General features: G+C 42.4%; 1 protein-coding gene and 1 long non-coding RNA gene across 2 annotated transcripts; one reads left to right on the top strand and one right to left on the bottom strand.

Annotated features, from left to right (window-relative positions):
- The first annotated feature begins 1,167 nt into the window (after window positions 1-1,167).
- LOC116447527 lies at window positions 1,168-4,923 on the top strand. The gene is made up of 6 exons (XM_032116796.1): window positions 1,168-1,424; window positions 1,735-1,814; window positions 2,231-2,345; window positions 2,774-2,880; window positions 3,114-3,228; window positions 4,063-4,923. The coding sequence occupies exons 1-6, from the start codon at window positions 1,361-1,363 to the stop codon at window positions 4,248-4,250; spliced, it is 669 nt and encodes a 222-aa protein (XP_031972687.1). The 5' UTR covers window positions 1,168-1,360; the 3' UTR covers window positions 4,251-4,923.
- Window positions 4,924-6,236: 1,313 nt separating this feature from the next.
- LOC116447528 lies at window positions 6,237-14,698 on the bottom strand. Its single transcript, XR_004241589.1, has 2 exons — window positions 13,724-14,698; window positions 6,237-6,907 (listed from the first exon to the last, which is right to left on the bottom strand). It is a non-coding gene; the product is annotated as an uncharacterized LOC116447528 (long non-coding RNA).
- Window positions 14,699-16,081: the final 1,383 nt, after the last annotated feature.

Below are 16,081 nucleotides of genomic sequence, written 5' to 3'. Positions count from 1 at the left end.
GTGTGTGTCAGCATCAGAAACATAAACTCTTTGGAGCCAGGTCCTATTGGTCTGCCTGGAAACACTAACCTTGACCTTTGTTATTAAAGACTTGTTTTGCAAATGGTCTTTTACCTCTCAGTAATGTATACAAAGGCATTTTGCTAATAAGGAGGTCATTCATGCTGACACAGAAGTGCTTCGTGGAAGCATTACAGTCCTACACATACCTATTTGTCAAGATGTCCCTGACATAGCACGAGAAGACATTTCTTTGTCAATGCCCTGGGTGCCTTTCTTTTGGCTTAACTTCTTCAGGAGCTCCAGTTCATAGTGTATTACACTCCAACCAGCAGAAGCAAGTGAATGAAAAACAAATAATAAGAAACCAGAGAAGGAGCCTTATAAATAAATGTGTTTCGTAACATAACATGGAAGCAGAAAGCCCATGTCTCAACAAACAGAAACACCTGCAGACAAAAGGAACAGTTCAGCTCAGGTGGTGACAATAACAACTGTATTAACCATTAAACCATTAAAGGTTTGTTGGAGAGGAGGGATGTGTGTGTGTTTCCAGCTGGTTGGTGGGCAGGGGAGGCTGGCCTGAGGCTTGGCATTGTCTGGAGATGTGTGACAGTCTTTCAGGTGAAAGGCTGTGACTCTGAACCCTGCATAGGGGTCAGGCACACCCCTAGCATGTTAGCTAGATAATTGGATTAATCTACTAATAGATGTGCAGGGTAGAAATGGCTGAACTTTTGTGGCAATTTTTCTACCTATTCAGCTCTTCCTATAAATGGATTTAAGCACATGAGCTTCATGGCTCCATTAAAAAGAAAAGATGAAAGTAGCTAAACTTTGGATGCTACAGGATGCAGACCATATCCCCTTGGTTCAAATCAGTCAGCATTTGATATTCTGAGCTTTCTCTTGGAGCACGACATACAGGTTAAGGCATTATTATATATTCTTTATGAAAGTAGATATATGTGTGTGTGAGAGAGAGACAAGCACAGACAGATGGGAAGGTGGCAAGAGAGCATGCAGGAATGTGCACACACTAAACGTGTTTACAGTAAACCAGTTAATCTGGCAATTTCCCGGTGGAGCTGGCAGCAGCAGAGCCAGTCCGCCTCAGTGCCCTAACGAGAACATGCCCTTGCCCTTCCTGTAACTATTCTGGCAAGCTCTCCTTGGGCTTCCCAGAAAGTGGGGCAATGTGTGCCTCCCCCTAGTCCCAGTCACAGCACTGCTGTGGAGTGAGGCACTCTGTAAACAACCAGTGACCCACAGGCACACAGCTCTGTGCCTGACTGCAGTGCTTTTGCTCTCAGGCACCACAAGCAACAAGCAATTAGCCCTTGGTCTCCTGCAGAAAGAAATGTTCAGCTCCTGCCTGCCCTGGAAAACACAGTTTGTTCTAAGTTTAGCAGTTCTTCTTGCAGGTAAGATATTCTTGAATATGACTAACAATTATTTAAATAGGGTTGTCTTAGAGAAATGAAGGGCCTGCTTGGGAACCCAACCCCGAGTGGCCCCAAATAGGTGCTCAGATTGCTGTTTCAAATCAATCAATATTTGTACAGATTATTCACATTTGAGCCCTGATCACCTCAGGTATACAATCTAGTACTAGGACTGCGGGATAGAAGCACAGTTCCTTTAAACATGTGCTATTTCATGGTATTTGGGGTTTGTTCATGTGCCAGGAGGGACTGTGACCTAGCTAAGTTCCTGCTTCTGCTTTTCTTTTAGATTTTACTGAAAACAGAGCTTTTGCCAGCCTAAGTGAATGCAAAACTGCAACCATAAATGATGTGAACGAGAGTCTTGAGGTAAGAGGTTGGCTGACCCAGGGTCTGTTCTGCACCCACCCCCTGTGCTGGTGGGCCCCTGCCCCATCTGCCTGCACTGGCTGGGCAAGCACAACTCGTGTATTGCTTTGGCCATGTACAAAGTACATGCTGGGGAGGGGAGCCACACACAAGAACAGAACAACATTAGCGTCACCTGACTTACCACAGCTTTGCTACTGCTAGTCTAAAAACTGTCCTTGTAGATATATTTTCCGGTTTTGCTGTGCTCCAGGTATATAAAGGGGCTTGAACATAAGCAGTATGGCTAGATAAATAACAATAGCTACCCAAGAATGCATGAGCTTCTTTATTTATGGATGTTCACAGATAGTTTAATTCTAAGGCTCCAAAGTCTTTCCTTTTCAGCTTAGACTTTTTCTCCCCTCACTCCATAGAAATATTCAAAATGCTTGCCTGAAATGATTGCCAAGGGTGAAAAAGCTTCAATCAATTCCCTGGTGTGGACACTGCAAGAAGCACTCGATCTGCTGCGCCCTGTTCAAGAGCAATGTGAGGCCCCTCCTGAACCAACTCTCACCTTTGCTGGGTGTTGGACAAAGCAGCAGTGGAGAAGCACTAAGGAAATTTTTTCTACCTACGGAGTGAACCAAGTGTCTGCATTTCTTTGGGGGCGGGAGAGGAGTGGCATAAGATAAAAGACATCTCAGTAATAGAAAGCACTCGGTCAGCAGGGACTGGGGAGGCACAACAGCACAAACAGGAGAGTCCTGCTGTCCCTGCAGCCCAGGCACCAGTGCTGAGCAGCAGCACAGGCAAAAAAATTGGAGAAAAAGATTTTAAACAAGCAAAAATGCTTGCTTACACGAAGCCAGCTAGTGGTGAGGGGTTAATGACTTTGCTTGGGGAGACTTTTATACCCACTTTCACTCTAATCCATCGTTTTCTTGCTCTCTTTTTTTTTTTTATCCGCCCAAAAGTTTGCAAGCAGCTACCTCCGTGCCCACGCCCAGTGGCCCCAAGAAACGGGGGACTGGTGTGTGTGACCATTGACAATGCTCAGTACTGTAAACCCATGTGCAACAAGGTAACATTCCTGCCTCACTGCTGCTATATTGCTGCAGCTATTCCTTAAATTACAACCCCTTATTGGGTAAAGCCTAACTTTGCTTGCTATAGGTTTTTTATATCCCTCAGGGCTGGGAGAGGTTGTACTGTTTGTATTTACCTGCCCTGGCTGAATGTTTCTTCCCCTTGAAGTTACCATGATGTACCCTAAGACAATGTTTGTTTATTTTCTCCCCACCATTGCTTCCCAAGGGTTATGACTTCCAGTTCCTCAGACGCAGCAGGCTGTATGAAGTGTGTGGCAATGCCACTGGGTTTTCCTGGACCACACAACTTGTCGGGGGAAAGGAACTGGCTGTTTGCAGCCGTGAGTACTTCTCAGACATATCTGTTCATGAGGACGTGGGGCTCCCTCTCTTTTGTTCAAAAAAATAGGAGGAAAGAAAAGTTCCTCTTTTCTTGACATGTGTGACAACTTTGTCATGTGTGATACTGTGAGAGCCAGTGCTGGGCTGGCAAACTGATGAGTGAGAACACACATGAGCTTTAATACTCTCATGAAGGCCTGAGCACTGCTGTTTCATCTTGGGGTACCAAATATGATATGTATGCAAATGTTTGTGGGAAGATGTTTTAAAAAAACAGTACATTGGCACGTTGAAACAAACCCTGTCCTTCACAAGTGTTGTGTGACCCACTGGACGGAGAGCAGTAGGACATAAAACTGTTTATCTTGCAACAATACTTGAAGAATCTCTGCAAAATTGGCCAACACCTGCATGTGCACATAATAAAGCCCAGCAGCTGGCCCCCAGCCAGCAATGCTGCCACCTGCATGGCAGCCCATGGACTGTAAGACTGCTCCCATTGTATCCATTGCTCAATCTGTGACCAAAGCAGGCTGTATGACTCTGTTGTTACTGCCTTAATTTAAAAACAAATGTGCATATAGATACACAGAAGGGCCACCTTACCTCTTCTATGCTTAATGGAAAATATTTTACTGTTGACAGTGCCTAGTTGCTAGATCAGTTGTTTCCAAGGCTTACCAAAAGCAAGCAATCATCTCGGCACTTGTATTCCAAGTTGGAGACTTTAGTCCAGAAAACGGGAATGCTAGCACTTGTTTAAAGATCAGGACAAAGATAAGTAAATAAGTCAACTGCTTTATTTATTTTTTGTTGTCTCTGATCTTTTCCAGCCTCTGAGACGGCCATCAGTGGAGCTAAATCTGCCTATTCCCCCAGCAACAGCACGTGTGTGCACACACTTGCCTTCCCTGAAGCTCAGGCAGAGCAGCTGAACATCTTCCTCAAAGAGCTTGAGGAGCAAGGCATCGACGGCTCCAGCAGGGATGAGGGGGCTGATTGCATCATCTGTGGCTACTAGCACCAAACAGCCTGGGCACAGCCCAGCCAGCTGACTGCAGTTGGACGACAGAAGCAGAGCAGTGAAATCATTGCTAACACGTGTAAACACACAGCTTTTATTTAGTCAAAGGACAAGAGATCATTATCATGACCTTAGCTTTGAGGTACGGATATATGGGCCAAATCTTATCACACATCTCATGGCAGAAGGGTTTCAAAGAAAGAAGATCACTTTTATAGCTTAAATTTGTCTAGCTGGAATTAAATAAGAACTAAAGTTTTAATGGATGCCTTCCTATTGGCTTAACTTCTTCAGGATCTCTGAAGATAGTGACAACACTAATTGTTATCAGAAACTGTCCCGTGTCAGGGGTCATCTCTACTGAGAAAGGGCCATATTTCTACTTGCTTGTACAGTTGCCAGTTAATCCCTGTTGTTGCTCTGATGACCATTAAAGCCATATACGTTACAACAATTCCTGGCTGTAGGGGTATAATTTATTCACTTGCTTGCTTGACTGGGGCTTAGAACAGCAGCAGAAAGCCTGTCCATTGTCCACCTGGCACTAAGTGAAAGTGAAGATCAAAGATGGCTTAACACTGGTGATCCAGCTTATTTGTGGAGCTGTAGCTATCAAACAATGAGCATGTGAATTATTATGAAATATAAACAAGAAACTTAGTTACTGCTTGCTTGGTTTTCAGTGGAATCTGTGCTTGGGGTAATATTTTAATTTTCTTCTGTTGAGCAAACAGTGAAGCTGTAGATCTGAAGACAGACAATTCATCTCTTTGTTTTTCCTTTCCCTTTTTTACCTTTTCCCTATTTCTGCAGGGCTCTCAGGCACAGACTGCATAGTTTTGTGGCACATGATGTATAATTGACCTTTGCATTGTTAATCAGATAAATTATTCAAATATATCTATTTACATACTTATATTTCAGGTTCAGAATCCAGTCATTGCAAGTAAAAACCCCCATAAATAACCCCAGTTGCTTTAGGGCCCAGAAGCAGACAGTCATATGACAATGAGGGGAACAGACAATTACACCAGAAAAGGGATGAGTTGGCTGCCTTGCCTCTTTATTAACCACGTGGCAATAACTTAAGTCATTGTGTTGGAGACAAAAGTGCTGTAGTCTTATAGAAAAACACTGAGTTTTGAATCACTGTTCTTTTATTAACTTATTTATTTATTCATGGCAAACAAATGATCTCAATCAAATGAAATTATAATGTGTTTGAGTCTTTCCAGCCAATTCATTATCAACTGATGCTCAGATGAAATATCTGGAGGACTTTCCAGCATAATTTTTCTGCTGGTGCTAAACCCCATTTTTTCTCTCAATTGTGTTAATCTAATCTAGTGACTTTCCAAACCAACCAACAAAAGAAAAGTCACTCATAATTGTATTTCATGAGGAAATCAAGCCATTGCTCTTGTAAAGTACAAGGAACTGTTTAATCTGTAGATCAGAAATCCTCATGGTGAGTGCCACACAATGTGGAAGAATCAGGCTGGAAATCTTTAACTATCACCTGTCATGAACCTGATATTAAGCTGGAGATTGGGTTGCTTGGGTGTTTTTCAAAAACTTGCAGAGAAGCAGTTTTGTTCTATTCCCACCACCTAAATTATTATTTATATATGAGAAAGGGAAGTTGACTCAATAAGCCCATATGACACAGTTAAAAACTAAAGTAAATTTAATTGTGCTATTTCTCAGAGTACATTTGCATAATTTAATTCAGGTAAATGGCTGCTGTGTGTTTGCATTAACTTCTTGTTGCTGTCTGGCTGGGCCTGTCTGAGCATTGGACTATCCCTTGTGCTCCTGCTCTAGCCCTGGGATGGAGGGGCTTTGTGTTCTGGCACTAGGGGGTTGAGGAGAGATTAAAACTCATATAGAAGGAAAGAAATTAATCCATATTGGAGGAAAGAACTGAAGAACATTTTAAGGCATTAAGTTTTCAGATCAGGCAACAGAGGCAGAGGAGGCTTATTTATGGTACCATTCTCTGATATTTATTCTATTTTTAGGTTTTGCTATACAACCAGACTAAACTACTGCCTCTCCAGAGTATCCTGCATGCTTTTGATAAGTCCACCTGCATAACTGTCAGTCAGCTAAAGGCTTGGTAATATTTACAGTGTAACAGTAGAGAGGGAGGATTTCCTGATATTAGTTAAGGGAATACAATGCTGCGTTATCCTTGCTTCTCTTTCATTCCATTATAACACAAGAGAAGAACTCAGTCTAGGAACTGAGCCAACAACAGTAATTACAACCTGGCCAAAAAATGGAAGGCAAAGTGCCGAGAACTGCAGTTCATGACGACAAAATCACACTCATCCTCTTTTCACAGGAACTTAGTAGAATTAGACTGGTAAACCCAGTGCTTTTGGGTGGATCACAGGTGGTGAGAGTGATCCTGAGAGATGCCATCAATGTGAGCCATCCTCCCAGAGCACTGGTGGTGCAGCAGGGCTGGCTCACACCGAGCCGTGCAGCGAGATCTGCGGCACACGCTTCATTCTCCAGATCACCACCGCAGCGGGCGGCAGCAGCATCAGGAAACTCATTACCAGCACTGCAGCAAAAATGACCAGCAGGATTTCCCATGGGGCCAGGACTGTTTCCACCATGATTTCCTCCATGTCAAGAGTCTGAAGCTGTGAAGCAAAAAACATGCTGCGGTATTTACTTGTACATAGGAATTATGTCTGAATAGATGTGTTTGTTTTTAGCCAGCAGAGGGGTGTCAGCCTCTTTGGCCTATTCTTTTCTCAGCCTGGAGAACAAACCCATTCCCTGGGCTGCAGACCCCAGAAGAGCTCCTGCTTTGTCTCCCTCTGTCTCCTCAGGAGCTTCCATGGAGCATCAATCTGCTTTTCCCCTTTGGCTCAGCTGTAGTTGCTGATGCTGGTGTCTGCTCTGAAGCATTGTTCCTGACCCTTGGGTATGCCTTTTGCTTTAAAATTTTGATTTTTAAGGCCCTCCTCTCCCACTTAGAGCATCATTACACAAAACGATTGCTACACTGACATGTATCAAAGCTAAGCCTGAAAATACAAGAATATGATGGAAAGGAGAACTGGAAATTGAACTGCCATCAGAATGCATATTTTATCTTTTTCCATGGATAAAGCTTTAGAAAGAGCAGGGTGCTTAGAAAGGAGTTAAATCATGTTGATTTTGTTAAGTGTTAACAGGTGTGTCCTAGGGAATGCAGTGTTCAGTGCAATCCCTGCCACAGGACCCACACACCTGAAAGTCATAAGGACTGCAAGTCCTCTTCCAGGACCCACACACCTGGAAGCTGTACAGTGGGTGAATAAAAGGAGATGCTAGAGGCAGAAGAGGTTTTTTTTCTCCACAACTGTTCATATCGGTAGTCAGGAGGTCTCCTGAGGGGTTGCAGTGCTGCCTACGGTGTGGGAATTGGGCCTACAACTCACTGGAGGAGGTCTCAGGTTTGTCCGAGTGTGTGGTTTACTGTGTTTTTGTTACTAAATCCTGGTCTTTATGTACAGGTGAAGATGGAAACATGGGTTGATAGAATATGTATGTTTAGGGAGAGTAGAAAATTTGAATAATTTCCAGCAATTGTGTATACTGCAGTGTTAAAATTGCCATTAGCTCTTTTTTTTTTTTTTTGCTGTGGATTGTGAGGAGGTTCACTATATAGCTGGCAAAAAATCTTGGAGGATTTAGGCCATGATACCCTTTAATGAAGCCTCCCTATCCATTAGCAGAATCCTAATAGAGCTCTGCTTGGCTGCTGTGGCATTTTCTAGTTAGATTAATCTCAAATCTTACAAGCACTGGAAAAGTACAGAGGATGCAGGTGGAGCTGCCCTAGCTCGGGCCCTGGAGTGCGCTCACATTTGCTGCCTCCTTACTGGTGAAGCCACATCCCTGTGACAGATGTGCTGCCCACCAGGTCCATTCCTTGAAGTGGGCTGTGCTCTGTGTCTGTTTTCACCCAAACTACAAAACAGCTGCTTGATTTTGTGTGTGTTTATCTGCTCTGACCTGCTAACGGGGGCTGTGCTGTGGAGCCCGTCAGGCTGTGTGATATTCTGACTGCTCCTATGGCACCCCTTGGTATTGTTCTTCTCTTCCCACTGACTGGTGGTGAATATAGGTGTGAGGCTGTTTTTAACCTGGAGAGGCTGTGGGAGAGGGACTTTTTTGCTCAGGGAGCTTTCTTGAGTTGCTTCACTGCTGCCTACAGATGCTGCAGAGGGAATGTCACAGGTGGGCCTCCTCCCTGCTAATTTGAATGTCTTTATCAGTTAACTCTTTTAAATATCTTAGTTTCTGACTTGCTTTTCCTGCCTTTTTGTCTGCCAGGCATCTTCTGTTAAGCTCTTGCTGTTGCTACTTTTTGCTTCATTTTCCAGCGTTTGTTTCAAATCTTCTTGCTATTTTATTCCCTTCCTTGTTCCTGTCTCAGTTTGTTGCAATATCCTTTTTTAAAAAGTCATAGTTTTCATGGGAAATCCCTGTCCCCATTCTCTGCTCTATTGATTCCTCACTAGTGTTTGGCTCTAGGGAAAAAAAAAAAAAAAAAAAATCCAGTGAGAGCCTTCCCTGTTCTGCCAGCAGCCAGGGCTGGTGAGGGTGAGAGCAGAGCATTGCCCCTTTCCTTAAACTCTGGCTGTGAGGAAAGGTCACACCAGTTAAATTTGCACAAAAACTTCCTGTGATTTTCAGCTGGGCTGTATACCATGTTGTGTAAGAAATAAAGATCCCAGGACACGCTGGTTGCTGAGAGTGAAGGAAAGCTCTGTTCTTATCCTGTGCTGAGAAAGCAAATGCTGTGGTTTGAGGCGGGGAAGGTGAGGTCTGTTTGTGCACACAGACAGGCATCCCTCTCCTTCACCCCTTGGTGGGGGTGACACAACATATGGCTATGCTTGGATAAGGAATTGCTGTCCTGACAATTGTACCACGGGCAGTGGAACAAGGGTTGGAAAAAACACCCCTACATGGGTCTATGGGGGAAGCACTGCTGGGTTTGTCTTCCTTGGCCCTCGGTGAGGATGATGTTGCAGAAGCAATTGGGAAGTGATGGGAAGGTCTGTGATAGTGTGGAGACAGCTCTGAGGAGTTGAGGATGTGTAGTTCAAGGCTGTAAAGAGCAGTGGCTCCTTTGCCAAAGACCTTGCTCACCTTTAGGAGCTGTTTGCTGCATTGGCTTTAGCTAGAAAAGATGCTGGTGGCTAGGAAGTGATACTAAGTGTTATATAAAGTCTCCAAAGCATGTATTTGTTCTTTGTTAACCTAATCAATGCTTTTCCTGCACTTGTGTTCTCAAGTCCCAAGGTTTTTCTCAGCCTGAGTGAGTGCTGCACAGCCCTAGGGCACAATATGCAGTGTGCTTTGGTCTTTGGGGGGCTGAATACAACAGCTCTTTGTAACATGCCTGTGCGACAAGGGGGTTGTGTCATAAGTCAGTAATACTATAGGACATAATTTTTAGTGAGATAATCAGAAATAAGGTACATTCATGACAGCAGAACTCATCCCAAAGAGAGCACTGCCAAGTGAAGTTGTGGCGCTGTGCAATCAGCAGAGGCCTCAGGCCATGACTCAGAGCCCTTCTGCATGTTGCAGACCTGCCTCAGACAGCCTGTTCCCTTCAGCACAGCTATAAAAGGGTCTTGGGGACTGTTCTATTAATGGGGTATTTCTCACAGGGACAGTATTTGATTATGGGAGAGTATGAATGAATCAAAATGGTCAACCAAAACACAGCTCTGGAAATACAAAGTCTTTCAGAATAAATACACACTGTCTCTGGAGCTTTGAGAGTTCTTTATCTCAACTAAAACCCTCATCAGTGAATGTGTAAGCATGTCAAATCTGGTCTCTAAACTACAAAATATTTTATACTGAAGGATGTTCTAGATCTATCCCTAAGTTTAACAAATGGGTAGATGAATAAAGGCATCTGCAAGGATTTGAGCTGAACACAACGAATGAAATACAATAAATGACTTCTTTAGAGAAGTATACAATAAAGAAGACATTTGGGGAGGGGAGAAGAAAGAGGCATCTTAGAGGTGTGATTTGTGGTTGTACCTCCAATTTCCAGTGTTTCATTTAAGATTTGCCTGAAGGCTATACAAATTAAAATGGGAGGTTTTTCTACACTGTAGTTGATGAAAGACCATTCTGGATGCTAAAGGCAGCTTAATCTTAGCACAGTGGACAGAATATTTGCTTAGTAAAACCACAATTCTATCCTTAAATCTTGCAGAGAAAACAAGTATAAACTTATTATATAATTCTAGAAACAAAGCTGCTATTCTTCACTAGTGTCATATATTTAATACAATCTAAAGTAGGCCCTGTAAAAATGCCTCTTAGAATGTGGTTTGCTTCACTGCTCCCCTAATCTTAGCAAAGATTCACTTTTGAGTTGCAATAATTTAAGCTCATGGCACAAGCAGGAAACAAAAGACTTACTCTGTAGTGTTTTTAGCTGATGTACTGTGTGCTGGCTTACAGCCTGCTGCAATATAGAAAAGTCAGAAAATACTGTTGAACCATTTGATTTGAAGCCTTACCTTTTGATTATTAGGAAAAAAAGCAAAACTACGTATAGGGAGAGAGTGATTTACTCTGTGTCATGGGTTGCTGTCTTGCAGTGGAGTAGGTGGGCAGGATACAGATGAGACAGAGGCCTTGGGGCCTCTGCCCTGCAAGGAATCCATCCCAGTCCTTCCCACCATCTGAAACTACTGAAGAATGCATTTCCTGCCTGCTGTATTGAATGTAATCTTTGCTAGCTGCAATGAACATAGACTGAAAAGTCAGTTATTTTTCTCTGTTAACCTTGCTTCCCCTGCCCCCCTCCAAATTACACATGAATATCTTGATTTTAGGGAGCTAACAGTAGGGAAAGCCTCACAAAACCCCCAGGTGTATTTGTCCCACTATCATAGCTAAGAGGGGGAAATTGCAATTCATCCATGTCCAATGAGGACAAATGCTGAAGGTAGCAATCCTGTTAGGGAAAAAAAAGGCTTATTTGCAGTCTACAGAAATAGTGTGAAGGTTCAAGACAGCCCTCTGAAGCCTAGAGTAACTTCAGTTATCGTAACTTGAGAAGCTCCCCTGAGCAAGATGCTTGTGGGAGGCGGTGGCCTCCCAGTCTGTAGCTTGCTCTCAGTTGTGTTTTTTTTAAAATGTATTGCATAGGTTTAAAAGATGAACTGGTATCTGAACTGGCACCTGTTTATATAATTTATGGGCCTCTTAACTGCAGATTCCTTGGCTACTGTGTAATAATTTTTATTCTGTGCTTGGGAAAGTCACAGATCTAGTACTACTGGCTAAACTATAGGAACAGAAAAACAAGTTTTAAAACTTTGAGAGTCTAGTGAATTTGTAAACACAGCCACCAAAAGGCAGAATGGATTGAAGTCTGCAAGGCCTGTTTTATATCAGTGAATGGTTTTATTTTCTTTTGTTTGTAGCAAGATATTCTGATTAGTAGCTACAGCACTTAATGTCAATCAAAGACTTGCCTTTGTGAAATCAAGTGACAGTGCTCAGTCCCTAGTTTGATGGAAATGAATACAGTCAGATGGGATGAAAAAACACAATCAATAGTACAAAACAAAAGCATATGTCTGAAATATTAAAGACTGATTGTTAGTGATATCTTTATACAATTTTTGATATTTTAGTAGGTCAGCAATTCCACTAAATTCTGCTATTAATTATATCGGATAAAACCACCTGAACCATACTGAATTTCCAATATCTTCCACAAACAGGGCTTATAGCTCTTTACGTGGGGAGGGGTTTTGTTATCTCCACCTGAGAGCTGCTCAGTCAGATACAAAGATGGGCTCCCAGTTGCTTTAGCACAACTGGAGCTGTGGAGCACTTCCCATGCTGCAGAGGTGTGACCTCTCTTCTCCCAGGCACATACTTATTTTAATGGAAGAACAGGCTGAAAGGGGTAAGCCAACAACAACAACAATGAACTTGTTCTGCTGCATTTTCTACTCAGTCAGTGATACAAATATTTACCCTTCAAGTGGGGAAAACAAGTGTTACTGTGTACTTGGTCTCTAACTTAACTGCCAGCTCCCTGTTAACACTCCAAGATCATTACCCATGACGGGCTTTCTGAAGAAGGCACTGCTGCTGCAGAGTCCTTAGTGTGCCTTGTAACCCTGTGCAGCTGTGGGAAGGTGAATTCATTCCTCTGCCCCTTCCATCACTGTGTTTTACAAACTGAGGTAGCAGATGTTAGGAATGGGAAAAGTTCTCAGACCTGGATGTCTGGCACAGTGATGGACTTGAAAAGAGGGTGATGATCAGGAGATAACTACACTGCAAGTTAAAAGTGGCATTTCAAACTCCTGTAAGAACCAGAAATCAAATTAATGAGTTTGGTACCTTGGAGAAAAGGCTGCCTTTCAACTATGAAAGACCTTAGAAGCATCTAATAATGCTGCTTTTGTCTCTGGAGGGCCAAACCTTTCAAACCAAGAGTGTATGACAACTCTCAGAATCATTAAAATGTTAACAGAAATTTCACTGAATTTGTTTGTTGTAAATATCTCCCTCTACAAGTAGCAAATGACTAAAGTGCTAATCACAATTATTTCAGTATTCATTTTTTAAAGGATTTCAGCCTTTATAAGGCATGAAGCAGTTTAGTCTGGTTATTTTTAAGTCAAATCTGTGCATATTTATCTTTCTGTGAGTAAAGTCACTACAGGATAAAAATTTGGCTTAAAATATCTTAAACATTGTGAAATTTGGGTGCAGAAATTAAATATATGACACCTGGGGGAAATTTTTAAAACAAAAATTATGATGCAGACAGAGAATATTTGATATGCAAGACTAGTATAGCAAACTGTGATTAAGATGATCATGCCTTTAGTTTCACCTCACTTCCAAAGGGATCAGGTGATTACAATAAAAGTTAAAAATGCAAGAGGAGTTTCCCAGCTGCTATTAAAAGTATGCACAAATCTCCCTTTTCTGGACGTATAAATTCAGATTTTTTTTGTATTTTGTCTAATAAGATGGCTTTATTTGCTCTCATAGATAACACATTGTGACATACGTCTGTTAGATTTCTGATTCTTGAATGTGTAGCAGTGAGGAGGTACCTCTATCTGAGTCACAGACATTTCCTGTTCTGAAATATTTAGACTTTAAACACTTTGGAATGCACTTACACAAGCTGGAGGTGTATGCAGTCCACTTACAGACATAATTTTAACCATTTAGCGAACTACTTTGCACTTAAAATTAATTATATGAATAGGAGCCCTATATTCTTCATATCTTCCCCGCTGACAACCTTTCACCCAAATTAGAAATAATTTAGTTATCCCCTCACTTCTGTAGAAAAGCATGGAAGCAGTTGAATTTGTGTTGAATTTTTTCACCTTTCTCAACCTGACTAACTGAAAGTAGATATTCAGATCTTTTCTGTCCACTCTTACCTCCTCAGTGTCCTTGAGGCATCTCGCAAGTGTTGCCCGTGAGCTGGAGCAGCTTTGTTTGGGTGCCCATGCTGCGCTGCCAGGCAGCAGCAGTGAGTGCCAGAGCAGCCGCTCCACCTGCGGGAGGACAGGGCAGGGTCCCCTGGGCTGTGTGAGGCTCAGGTGAGTGCAGCAGGGTGCTCGGGCACTTGTTTGCGCAGTGGTGCCTCTACCGCCTCCCACCTGGTGCTCTTAAAGCGGCACAAGCCTTCCCGAAGGAGCTGCTCTACCTTGACTGCAGTTTGTTCGGGATCAGCAAAACAAGAGCTGGCTCTGCACATGCACAGCCTGCTTTAGGAGACAGCCACGCACAGTGAAAAATGAGGGCCCGTTTGTCACCAGAAAGCCACTTGGGCTTTCCTTGTAAATCATCTTATTTACTCAGAAGCGAGTAATCTGATTAACTAACTCATCCTGACTGATTATTATGAGCAGCACGTGCAGCCTTCAGAGTATGAAGGCTGATGGCCCTAAGTTTATTGCAGCTCCAAGGGGTTCATACACACAGCTCGCTTCCACCTATGTACATTCAACAACCCAGTGCTACTTAACAGCTTAGCTTTATTTAAATACTTGAAAAATCACAGCTACACTTAGGCTGCTGCAGTATCTGTTACACAAAGAGCACATGGAGACCTCTTCAGAGGCTTTGCTAAGCCAGCTCTGGCTCCTCTCCACGCTGCTGTGGAGGTGGTATTGCAGAGTCCCTGAGAAGTGGCCATCCTGCCTGAACACACTGCTGCATCTGGTCCTTGTCTCTTGACAAGAGAAGATGTGAAGGCTGAACTGCAGCCTGCCTTAAAAACCCAGTTGTGAGAGCAATGAAATCTGTGCTGGAATGGATACATCCAAAGGAGTGTAGAGCTTCAGATTGCAAGGATGTCTCTTTAGACCTCAAAGCCACACAACCATTGATAGGTTTTTCAGTTTCTTACAAAGCAGAGAAAATATGAACTAGGGTATTTTCACAGAAAATAACAGCTGTTGAGAATAATTTTTCACATGATGAATATTTTTATAGAATTAAAAACAATTTTCTGAACAATTCTTGGTGAGTGGGTGGAATAATTTTTTTCCACTATACAAGGCAGAATCAATAACACTTTTTCCCCCAAAACCTGACAAGTGACTTCCATCTCTCTTGATATTTGACACTAATATTTCATCTGGCTAAAATCAAATTCCTCGTTAAGTCGCTTTCCAAGAAACGTGTTTATCCTGTTCTTTTACTAACTCTTCAGATTAATACAATTTTAACTTAATCTTGGTGGTGGTACAATTATTCCCACAACTGAGTGTGGGAAGTGCACACCATTGACTGAAAACGGAACATCACACAGTTTGGCTTGTCAGCAGGCTGGGTGGTCCAGAATATCCACAAGTACTAGTAAATACATTGCAAATAGTGGCAGATTTTAAAGGTACAACTAGTATTTAAAGTTAGGGTAGGGTGGATGACACTTTTAAAATAAGTTCACATATTCATTAGACTAACACTGAAAGTAGCTGCTTTCTTTCACACACCTGTAAATAGCTTTAATTTTGAGATAACTCTGTAACCCCCTGGAGTTAAGCAGGATAAAATAAAAAGCTTACCATGGCTTTAAATATTTGGTGGTGGTGGGTTGTGTGTCCAACTTCATTTTCAGGCTGATGTTAATCATTGTAAATTTCTTAAACTTCCTTGGAATATAACGAGTGGAAAACTACTATATGAGATGATGCTTGTGATCCTGTTTCCTTGTGCTCGTGGCAGAGTTAATTTCACAACAGGAGTCACGCAAGGCTGAAGACTGAGCGGGTGAGCTGATCGGTGCAGGCAGATACTGGTGAGCTGCAAAATGTGAGTAAGAATAGTTTGAAAGTGAAACAGTGCCATAAGGACTCCTGAGTCCTCATTTCCCCTCTACATACCTTTTTCAACTGGGTTAACAGAGCAGTCTGTCTAGACCTTACAAGATATGGGATTCAGTAATTTATATTTGGGGTGTGCTGTCCAGAAATAAGGTGTTACTTAACAGCTTGTAGATTTCCTCACGTGCCAAACAGACACATGGATAAACTTTGCTCACAAAAGTTTTATCTTTACATATGTTGAGATGGCTGTATAGAAACAGGGTTTCCTATTTAGTATGTGTTGTGATGAAGGATTTGAATATTGCTGGAGTGAATAATCGAGTCTACCTGTGGAGGTAGACCACCTGCATGCGCAAAGGTGTCTTGGTTTGACACTAGATCTGTTGCATTAATTTTCCTAATACCTAAAAGGCAGACTGCTTAGTTTTCAGAGAAAAACAGCAATAATGATTCACAGGCCCT

The sequence above is a fragment of the Corvus moneduloides genome, chromosome 8 (assembly GCF_009650955.1).
Source record: "Corvus moneduloides isolate bCorMon1 chromosome 8, bCorMon1.pri, whole genome shotgun sequence".
Classification (NCBI taxonomy): Eukaryota; Metazoa; Chordata; class Aves; order Passeriformes; family Corvidae; genus Corvus; species Corvus moneduloides.
The sequence above is the reverse complement of the archived record's forward strand: the minus strand, read 5'-3'. Positions and strand labels throughout refer to the sequence as shown.